The sequence below is a fragment of the Sturnira hondurensis genome, unplaced genomic scaffold (assembly GCF_014824575.4).
Source record: "Sturnira hondurensis isolate 20B ecotype Veracruz unplaced genomic scaffold, ASM1482457v3 Scaffold0004751, whole genome shotgun sequence".
NCBI lineage: Eukaryota > Metazoa > Chordata > Mammalia > Chiroptera > Phyllostomidae > Sturnira > Sturnira hondurensis.
In genome coordinates this window covers 320,524-331,372 of record NW_028077382.1, presented here as the reverse complement: position 1 = coordinate 331,372, position 10,849 = coordinate 320,524, and the positions used below count along the sequence as shown (strand labels likewise).

At 41.8% G+C, this 10,849-nt stretch overlaps 1 protein-coding gene across 1 annotated transcript; it reads left to right on the top strand.

Annotated features, from left to right (window-relative positions):
* The first annotated feature begins 294 nt into the window (after positions 1-294).
* OR2H2 (olfactory receptor family 2 subfamily H member 2) lies at positions 295-3,852 on the top strand. Its single transcript, XM_037046005.1, is given in 6 exon segments — positions 295-345; positions 3,328-3,447; positions 3,450-3,579; positions 3,582-3,660; positions 3,662-3,758; positions 3,760-3,852. Coding segments are annotated over 6 exon segments (570 nt in total).
* The last annotated feature ends 6,997 nt before the right edge of the window (positions 3,853-10,849 follow it).

Here is a 10,849-nt window from a genome sequence, read left to right as displayed (position 1 = left end):
ATCACTTTGTACTATATATAGTTGTCTAATCACTATGTTGTACACCTGAAACTAGTATAATTTTGTATGTAAAATTAATTTATTGGAACATAAATTGATTTTATGGAAATGAAGTCTACTTTTTTAAGACACTTTTCTATTTAGCAGGTTGGTGAAAGGGATCTTTCTTTTGATATCCTATAGTTGACACTGAAGCATTTGTTTTTATTTTCTTGTACTTGTACTGCTGGGGCTTCAGGGATCTCTGTGAAGTGTCACCTCGACCATGGATAACACCCTGTATCCCCTGGGACTATGGGTGTCTCCTCTGTGACCAGGTCACCTCAGTCTCAGAGCACCACCACTGTAGGGAAATGTGGTAGGTGATGTGATTTCAGGTCCACAAGATTTTAGTACTCTTTCCCACAATAAATGCAGGAGGTGCTGTCTGAGGTGTCCTAGGTGCCTGCACTAAGCTCTGCTACAATGAGTGGGAGTTGGGTGGGCTGGGTGAGGCTGGATTACACATTTGTGGCTTTGTTATCTTCCCAGTAGAAGCGGCTGCCACAGCTTTGTATATCAGCCCCAGTTACTGGAATTAGCTGGAGTGTGAGCTTGCTACTTAGGTAGAAATGTTCTGCTTCTTCAGTTCTTAGGGCTGCAGATAGTGTCCTCTGTAATCCAACACTTCCAATGCAATAGCTTCTAATTGGGCCCACTGCTACCTCTGGGAAAATGAGGAAATTCGAGCTCTGGGAGTATATAGGGATGGCTGCTATGCCTATGTGGCTTTATTTTCTGCCTGGTAATGATGGCTGTTAGATCACAGTTGCCATACCTGTTCTTACTCTGCTCCTGTCCCTGGGTTCAGCTATAGTATGTGCAAACATGGTACATGCTGCAGTCTCAGGCAAAAATATTGATTCTACCCTGCTGCTTCTTAGGGCTGCAAATTTTACATGCTAAAATCTGACTCCTCCCCTGCTACCCAGTGCTGCAATGATCTATAGGCTGCATCTTTGGCACTTACTTATCTCTGTCCTTCCGCCTTCCCTCTTCTAGGGTTCACTTCAATAAACCTCCCTTCAGATGTTTTGATGCAAGAATCTCTTAGATGTGTTTGTGTGTGGATCAAGGATTCCTTTGTTGAATTATAGCTGCCCATCTTGTAACTTCAAGGAGAGAGACCTGGAGAACCTCTCATACTGACATGCTGCTGACATTACCTTGGAAAATAAATTAATTTTTAAAAAACTTAAAATAAGCCCTGGCTGGTGTAGCTCATTGGATTGAGCGCGGGCCTGTGAACCAGACAATCGCAGTTCGATTCCCAGTCAGGGCACATTCCTGGGTTGCAGGCCAGTTCCCGGCAGGGGCCAGTTCCCAGCAGGGGATGCACAAGAAGCAACCATACATTGATGTTTCTCTTCCTCTCTCCTTCCCTTCCCCTCTAAAGATAAATAAATAAAATATTTTTAAAAAAAACAACTTAAAATAACATGGTTAAAGATCCAGTTACAATGTAATTGACAAAGAAATTTGTTTTTCTCCATAACACACAACATTTTAAGAAAATAATCATGATCAAAAGAGATGACATAACAGGACACATCAGAATTTTAGGAACTTTATACAATTTTGGAATACTCATATTAATAATATTTACCCAAACATTATACACTAGAAGTTTAGCATCATTTATTTTACAATGTTCTTTATATAATTTAATATTCCAAATAAGTCTAATCAGTTTAATATTTCTGTTGTATAAAGAGAGAGAACAAATCTTTTGAGGTATTCCAGGTCAAGAAAAAATTCTGCTCAAAATTCGAATTTTAGAAAACTTGTCAAACATACAAAAAAGTTTGAACATTTTACTAAAAAAATCACAGGTCATTATGAAATAATTCTTAATTTTTCATTTAACCAAAGTGACAATAAAAGAATTCAGAGACAAATACAGAAGGTTACATAATTGTTAGCAAAGATTTTGTTCTTCTTATTGAGAAGATTAGGTTTCCTTAAGTCATCAAGGACCTGATTAAGACAACATAAAACACAGGAAAGTTTGATAAAACATGGGATCTTTGCTTTCTAGGCAAAAAACTTTTCATAAGATCTTATCAGGAACAAACCAATAGTACAGGAAAACTTAGACCTTTTACCAGAAAGAAAGCCAAACTTTAATTCTGCATCACCTTACATTTGCTATTTAAGTTTACTTAATTTAATTTATTTCAATCTTATTCAGCTTGGCCACATATAAAATTTCTCTTTCACCATTCCTTTTTACAAACTTTCTACAATTTTCCTTGTCCAATTTAATTTGTCTGTTGTTCTCTTACCCATTCAGAAATACCAAACTTTTTTAACAGGAGAAAATATCCAAATTTAATATGTCTATACATGTGGGGTTGCCATATGTATGTGAGACCTGGCCCTGGCTCGTGTGGCTCAGTGGATTGAGTGTGGGCTGTGAACCAAATGGTCGCTGGTTTGATTCCCAGTCAGGGCACATGCCTGGGTTGTTGGCACGCAAGAGGCAACAACACAAAGAGGAGGAGATACTTCTCTCCCTCTTTTTCCCTTTCCCTTCCCCCTCTCTAAAAATAAGTAATAGTAATAAAGCTAATATGAGACCTGACAACATATGGGCAGTTAAGAGTTATATGAGCTAAGGAAAATGGGGAATTTGTGGTTTGTGACTTCAAGGGACAGAAAGGCAATTCAAATGGAAATAGGAAAGCAAATGTTTGGTAAATAAATGTTTGTTGGGCCATCTTTAACAGAGGGACATGAGGGAACTTTGAACAATGGGCCTTGCTATGTTCCTCCCTATCACATACTAGTTCATATTAAGCTACAGTTATCTATGATAATATCTCCCTTACTGGAACAAGTACTCTAAATTCCTTTCAGGCAGTTAGGGGGAAGCTCAAAGGTTTTTCCTGAGTCATTTCTTAAAAATAACCAACTTACATCATTAATATCCCAAAAGGCACATTTGGGGGGGTGGCAAACTCTGCTTCCTCTCACTAATTAGTTAGTCCACATTTTACATCAGCCTCAGTTAACACTCAACCTATCAGTCTGCAGTACCAATGTGAGCTCCATCTGTTTTCCAGCACACTCATGGTTTCTTCACTTTTTATTAGACATTTGACCAGGAGGAACAAAGGAAAAGAAGAGCTACTGCGTGGTGATATACCTGGGAAAGAGAGGTTAAGTGAGAGAAAAGGGAAGAGAAATGCCCACCTGGTATGACCTGACAAGTACCTGCAGTGAGTTTTCATAAGACAGCTTAAAATGCACTGGTCTGACAGCTCTCATCCCACTAGGTCTGGGTAGGAACAAGCCACAGTCAGCCAGAGATCCCCAGGGAGTGTCCTTCTTCTGGGCTTCTCTGCATATCCAGGATCTGAAAGAATCCTTTTTATGGTTGTCTTGATTTCTTACCTCCTGGTAACATTCTGGTGGGCAACACACTCATCATCCTGCCCTCTATGCTAAACCCCAGCTTCTACTCTCCCATATATATTTTGCTCTCCAATCTCTCCTTCTTGGACATCTGCTTCACCACAAATTGTGTCCCCTAGATGCTGGTCATCCCTAGGGCCCAAAGAAAACTACCATCTTCCTTGGCTACTCTGTTCAGCTCTTCAGCATCTTGTTCCTTGGAACAAGAGTGCATCCTCCTGACAAGGATGCCCTTTAACTTCTATGTGGCTGTCTGTCAGCCCCTCCACAAGGCCTCCATCATCCATCCTCACCTGTGCTAGCTGGCCACTGGCAGCTGTTCCCTGTGTCATTAGGCTGTTGGAATCAGTGGTCCAGACATCACTTACTCCCCACCTGCTATTCTACCCCCATTAGCAGATGGATGGTTTGTGGGTGGGGTCCTGATGGGTTAAAGGGACATTGAGAATTCTCCCTGTTTACATCCAAGCTGTGACCTTTATTGTAAGAATAAAATATAGGCATGCTGCCTCCCAGAGAGAATTGGCCCTTCTTTCTGGGAGATTACTACTTTTAATATTTAACTATTCCTTTGAAAAGAACTGGCCCTTCTCCCAGAGGGATCTGTTGGTTAGCTAAGTCACACAAGGTCCTTGGTGCGTAGCCACTTTTGCCTAAAACATATTTAAGCATAGCCCCCAAAGTGAGACTTTGAAATTTCACCCGAGTGAAGAATGCTTCACTCGGAATTTTTCCCAGTTGGACCCAAATGCTGTCTCCGAGATTCCCCAGCATCTATGTTTGGGTATTGGTGATTTCCTGTCTGGTGATGTATGCTCTTGATTCTTGCTTTCTCTTTGCTCTTGCTTAATAAAGTGCTTAACTATTCAACTTTGACTTGGGGTTTTTATTGCCTGTGAATCTGAACCTCTAAATTAAGTGCCCAAGATCTCGTATGTGTCTCCAAATGGCGCAGGTCCCAGTTTTAATTTGACTCCCCACTAGGGACGCCACCTACAATGAGATTTGCACTGTTGTCAGTGCAAATCTTCATCTTGGTTGTGCCCCTCAACCTCATCCTTGTTCCTTATAGTTCCATTGCCCAGGCAGTGCTGAGGACTAACTCTGCAAAAGGATGGAGGAAGGCTTCGGAACCTGCTCCTCTTATCTCACAATGGTTACCCCGTCTTTGTTGTCTACCTCCTTCCCCAAAATCCCTATGCCCATGAAAAGAGCAAGTTCTTTGGTCTCTTCTATCTAGTGGGCACTTCTTCACTTGACCCTCTCAAATACACCCTGAGGATTGAGGAGGTAAAGAGGCCATTTGGAAGATGGCTGGAGAAAAACAAGAATTCCAGGAGAGTGGCTTAATGTGCTTCCAAATTGAGATTCTTCATGCTTCTGTCAGGGAGTGTGTATTCCTCACACCTCTGCCTTCCTCATACCCATCATGCCACAGTAATGAATCATAGCCACATGTGTGTGCATGTGTATGTTTATGAGTGTGCATGCATGTGTATGAGAGACAGACTGAAAAGTTCATAAGAGAAGGAATATATCTTTATATAAAACATTTTATGGAGGCACCATATCTGGCTGCAAAGGTGGCAAGAAATCTTTAAAGCAGCCCAAGAAGCAAAGAAGATAGATGAGATAAGGCATTCCAGTACAGAAGGGAAAAAAAAACTCAGGCCATGAGGAAGGTCACCCTGGCCACAGACAGAATTAAGAAATCTGGCCAAACTGTTCCTGGTGCCTGGGGCAATGGTAACTCTTAATTCCATTTCTGTTTTAACATCTGGGTTCCTTGTTATCACATCTGTTGCCACCTATAGCTAGAATGAAGTGTTGTCTTGGAGTCCATTGTAGATTTAAAACCTTTTGTAAAAATAATAATAATCATGAAATGGCTCATCTCTTTAGTTCTTCTCACTCAGTTGTGAGGCCAGCACAGAATCCTGCCAAAGTGTGTTCCTCAGTCTTTGTTCTATCCTGAATTCTGAAATTAAACCAATTTTTTTGGGGGGGGGGAATAATTATATGAATCAAATTGAATATTTTCTTTTTACTGTCTTATTTTAATGGTCTTTGCATCTGGGATGATGTGCCTAGTTTTATCATTTCTATTTCTATCTCATCTCCCTTGACATATCATCACTATTTCTTCACCTCCGTTTCTAATATCTACCATATGATCTTTGCTTTTGAGTTTTTCTACTTGCTTATATGTCTGATTTGCATTTTTATTCTATTTTTATCCCCCTGAATGACAGCAAAGAGGGGCATAGCTGAAACCCAAGTAAGTTCAGAAAGCCAAAACTTCCTGTCAGGCAACCTCTCAAATACACCCCTTTGCTTTCATGCCACAATCAAATTTCCCAGTATACTTAGGCTGAAGCCAGATACAGCCTCCGGGAGAAAGTTTAAATTCTTCAGTCCCAGTATTTCTTTTCTCTTTTTTTTTTACTTTTTTAAAATTTTTATTTAATTGTTCAAGTACAGTTTTCTGTCTTTTACTCCCATCCCAGCCCACCCCCCTGCAGTGCTCCCCACCTCCCTCTCATTTCCACCTCCCTTAGTTGTTGTCCATGTGTCCTTTATACTTGTTACAGGAACCAGTATTTCTTTTACAGCAGACACAAAATGTAGGTGAACAAACAGCTGGGAGACCAAAATGTCTTAATGTCCAGGCTGTCAGGACAATTTTGACAATGGGGACCTTGGTGCCATCTCCTGGCAAAATGTGGCATTGAGCATGGCATTCCAGACTCCTGACCTAATATTTCTCTCTAAGGTCATCAGGCTTGTACTTTGCTCAAAAAGGTAATTATTATTTTATTGTTATTATTATTTATATAATGACTATGATATTCCAGTACCACTTAAAAATACACACACCGACTCATTAATCCCTTTAACAACACTATGAAGCATATAATATTATTACCCTCTTCCAAGTACAGAAACAGTTTAAGTAGATTTAAAATGTCAGAGATTTAGACCCAAAAGGACTAATTCAAGTCTCCATGCTGTTAACCTTGGCTTTTGGTACAAACAGTGCCTTCCCAGCCCAACTGAGGGGTCTCAACTTTTCAATAAACTTGGAGGAAATCATCCCAATCTAGAAATGCATCTAATTCAATCCCCCAGCCAAAGGGGGTTTGCTTCCTTGGAATAAGAGTTTATTAAATGACTGAAAGCATCCTATGGACACAAGAAAACATAGCCCATTGGAAAGAAGTTCTATGACACCTCATGGTGTGTGTTTCTGGCTTAGTTCTGCCACTAGATTTCATACTTCCCGAAGGAAAGAATCAGAATATTGCAGAAAATTGGCACCCAGTTACCTCTATAAATTAATGAGTGAGTGAATAGATGAATGACTGAAGGAATGAATGAATCTTTCCAAAGAATGTGGAACTCTGGAGGGCTTAATCTCATAGCTGCCTTTTCCTAGCTTTTCCATGGCAATGGCGAGAATATCAAATTCTCTTTGGGTATATTTTTCTCTTTGGGACAGAATAAGAAAAGGGAAAATCCTACCTTTATTCTAGTCTGAATACAAAATGTCTTTGACTCAACACTTAACATGGCATCAGCACAGAACAGCACAGCTTAACTCTTCTAATCTGCATTTTATTTTTTTTATTTTTTTATGTATTTTATTGATTATACCATTACAGTTGTTCTATTCCCCGCTTCATTCCCCTCCACCCACACACTCCCTCCCCCACCATTCCCCCCCCTTAGTTTATAACCACGTGTCTCAAGTTCTTTAGATTCTATATTTCTCCCACTATTCTCGCCCTCCCCCCCATCTATTTTCTACCTACCATCTATGCTATTTTCTGTGCCTTCTCCCCCCTTCTCCTCCTCCCACCCCCGTTTCTAACCCTCCATGTGTTCTTCACTTCTATGGTTCCACTCCTGATCTAGCTGTCCTCTTAGTTTGCTTTTGTTTTAGGTGTGGTTGTTAATAGCTGTGTGTTTGCTGTCCTTTCACTGTTAATATTTTTCATCTTCTTTTTCTTAGATAAGTCCCTTTAGCATTTCATATAATAAGGGCTTGGTGATGATGAATTCCTTGAATTTGATCTTATCTGAGAAGCACTTTATCTGTCCTTCCATTCTAAATGAAAGTTTTGCTGGATAAGCAATCTTGGCTGTAGGTCTTTGGATTTCATGACTTGGAATACTTCTTTCCAGCCCCTTCTTGCCTGTAAGGTCTCTTTTGAGAAATCCGCTGACAGTCTGATGGGTATTCCTTTGTAGGTGACTGTCCCCTTATCCCTTGATGCTTCTAGGATTCTCTCCTTCATTTTAGTCTTGGCTAATGTAATTATGATGTGCATTGGTGTGTTCCTTCTTGGGTCCAACTTCTTTGGGACTCTCTGAGCTTCCTGGATTTCCTGGAAGTCTATTTCCTTTGCCAGACTGGGGAAGTTCTCCTTTATTACTTGTTCAAATAAGTATTCCACTCGTGGCTGTTTCTTTCCCCTTTCTGGTACCCCTATAATCCGGATGTTGGAATGTTTAAAGACGTCCTGGAGGTTCCTAAGCCTCTCCTCATTTTTTTGAATTCTCATTTCTTCATTCCTTTCTGGTGGGATGTTTTGTTATTCCTTCTGGTCCATTCCATTGATTTGAGTCCCAGTTTCCTTTCCATCGCTATTGGTTTCCTGGACATCTCCCTTCATTTCAATTAGTTTAGCCTTCATATGTTCCTCTAATTTGTGACTATGTTCCTCTAATTTGTGACTATAATCTACCAGTTCTGTGAACATCCTGATAAATAGTGTCTTGAATTGTGCTTCTGAGAGGCTGGCAATTTCTCGGTCACTTAGAGTTTTGGGCTCTGGGACTTTGAGTTCTTCTTGTGCCATCTTTCGGGTTGTTCGTACCTGTTCTGTAGCAGGATCAGAGCCCTAAAGTGTTCACTAAAGCAGGGCAACTAAGTTGCTGGGTTGTGACGTTGTATGTGGGGGCGTGGTCAAAGAGGGACAATGGCTTCCCTCTGCCGCCTGCCGCCGAGGCCCCCACCGGCGCCGCAGTCACCACCGACACCAGGCCCATGCGTTTCGTTCCACTGCTCGCGAGTGTGCCACCGCCGTCAGCCCTCCACCACTGGGTTCGCCCCCTGGGGCCTGTGTGGTCCATCTCACTGTGCGTGAATGTGCAACTGCGGTCAATCTGCCCCACACCCCAACTGGTTCCGGGTTGCCTGTGTGCCTAGGTCGGGGGATCTGTCCTGCCCGACCCAGCTCTGCTCCTGGCTCCACCTCTCTTACCGTCCCATTGAACGGTTCATAGTTGTCGGACTTCCGTATAATTCAGTTTTATGGTCTTTGGGTGTATCCTTGTTCTCCAAACCTTCGTTGTATTCAAACTTAGTTCTGGGAGAAAGCACAGTGTTTCCACCTATGCCTCCATCTTGGCAGAAGTCTCCTAATCTCCATTTTAGCCATCCATGCACTAATCTTATCTCTTCAGCCTTATTGTTTCTGCCCTGATCTTAATATAGACCCTCATTTTATATTTGATCATCCTAATCTCACCCTATGAATAATACTAACCCTAATTTCACTTTTTAAATCACTTATGTAATACCTTTTTCTCATGACCACTTCTATTCCCTTTCTCTCACTGACCCAGAAACCTCTATTGTTTTTGCCTATTTATCAGCTCCCTAAGCCCAGAGACCCTAAAGTTTATGTAAAGTCCTTTGTACAAAGATTCTAAAGGAAATACAAGACAACTAAATGAAGCAATCTAACAGAATCTGTTGTAATAAAACCTAATTTGTTGAATAAATGACTTAACATCAGCTTTAGAACTAAAATGTTATTCCTAATTTATTCTGTGTGGAGAGTTAGCTATTGGATGTTCTAAGAGAAAATCCAATATAAGGTTACCCTGTCTCAATCTTCAACATGTCTGAAGAAGACAGAGATGGTCAGAGACATATTTCCATCACGAGTAAGAGTTACACAGCTTGGCTGAAAACAAATAAGAGGCCAGAGGAATACGTGTTATGGGAAAAATCCATCCTTCTTGCTGACGCAGTAAAGAATTACAGATCAGCATGTCTATTGTCATACAAGCCAAGTTCATTAGTGATACATTCTCACAGAAGATAATGGGAGGGAAAAAAAAGAGAATGGGCCTTGCTGAGGTTGGGGAGAAAGGCACAAGGCATAGGTAAATGCAAGGGCAGCAAAAAGCATCAGGTCCTTTGTCCTGAAGACATATAGTTGTAGGATACAGTGAGCGAGTTACATATGAATTGGTGGGTAAAGGCAGTACCGGCTTCCTCTGGGGAACATAACTACCTAAATATAGGTATGTGGGGAGGGTTGTTAGCCCAGATTCTTGCCCCAGACCACATTTGTTCATCTTGTTGGCAGTAGTTAAAGTTGAGGTAGTTACACAAAGTTATTTATGGGCTCTTTCTGTAAGCATCAGGGGCCCTATAGTAAAACAGATAGTGACCAGAGGCAGACAATTAACCAAAGTTGTTTTATGAGCTTCTTCTTTGGGCACTGTTGACACCCTCCTTTTCCCCTTTCCAGGCCTTGGAATATATACAAAGTTTCAAAGGCTTTCTCTCAGATAGTGGAAATGATACATAAAAAATTTCAAAGGTAGCCCTGGCTGGTGCAGCTCAGTGGATTGAGCGCGGGCCTGTGAACCACACAATCACGGTTCGATTCCCAGTCAGGGCACATGCCTGGGTTGCAGGCCAGTTCCCAGCAGGGGGCTCATGAGAGGCAACCATACATTGATATTTCCCTCCTTCTCTCCTTCCCTTCCCCTCTAAAGATAAATAAATAAAATCTTTATAAAAAAACTTTTTTTCAAGAGTAGGACTTCCTCCAAGATAGAGGCGTAGGTGAAAACACTGTGCCTCCTCTCACAACCAAGTTTAAAGTCAACAAGGTTTCAGTAACAAAAACGCAGCCAAAACACAGAAAATTGAACTATACAGAAGTCTGACAACAAGGAACCTTTCAGCCAGACCGCTAAGAGGGGTGGAGCCAGCAGCGGAGCAGGGTCAGGCAGGAAAGATCTCCCAACCTAGGTGTGCAGGCAGCTGTGGGAGGATCCCAGGTGTGGGTAGCAACAGGCAGACCCAGTGAGGGCGCATGGCGACAGAGTGACTGCGGTCACACATTCCCGAACAGATAAACCAGTGCAGGAGCAAGCAGTGAGACAGACCATGCAGGCCCCAGTAGTGGGAGGCAGCAGAGGGGACCACCATTGCTCCTCTTTGACCCCGCCCCCCACATGGTGTCACAACCCAGTGACTGAGTTGCCCCACCCTGGTGAACACCTAAGGCTCTGCTCCTCATACATAACAGGTGCAAACAGACCAAAACACGGCTCAACTCAAAGCCCTGGAGCCAATAACTCTAAG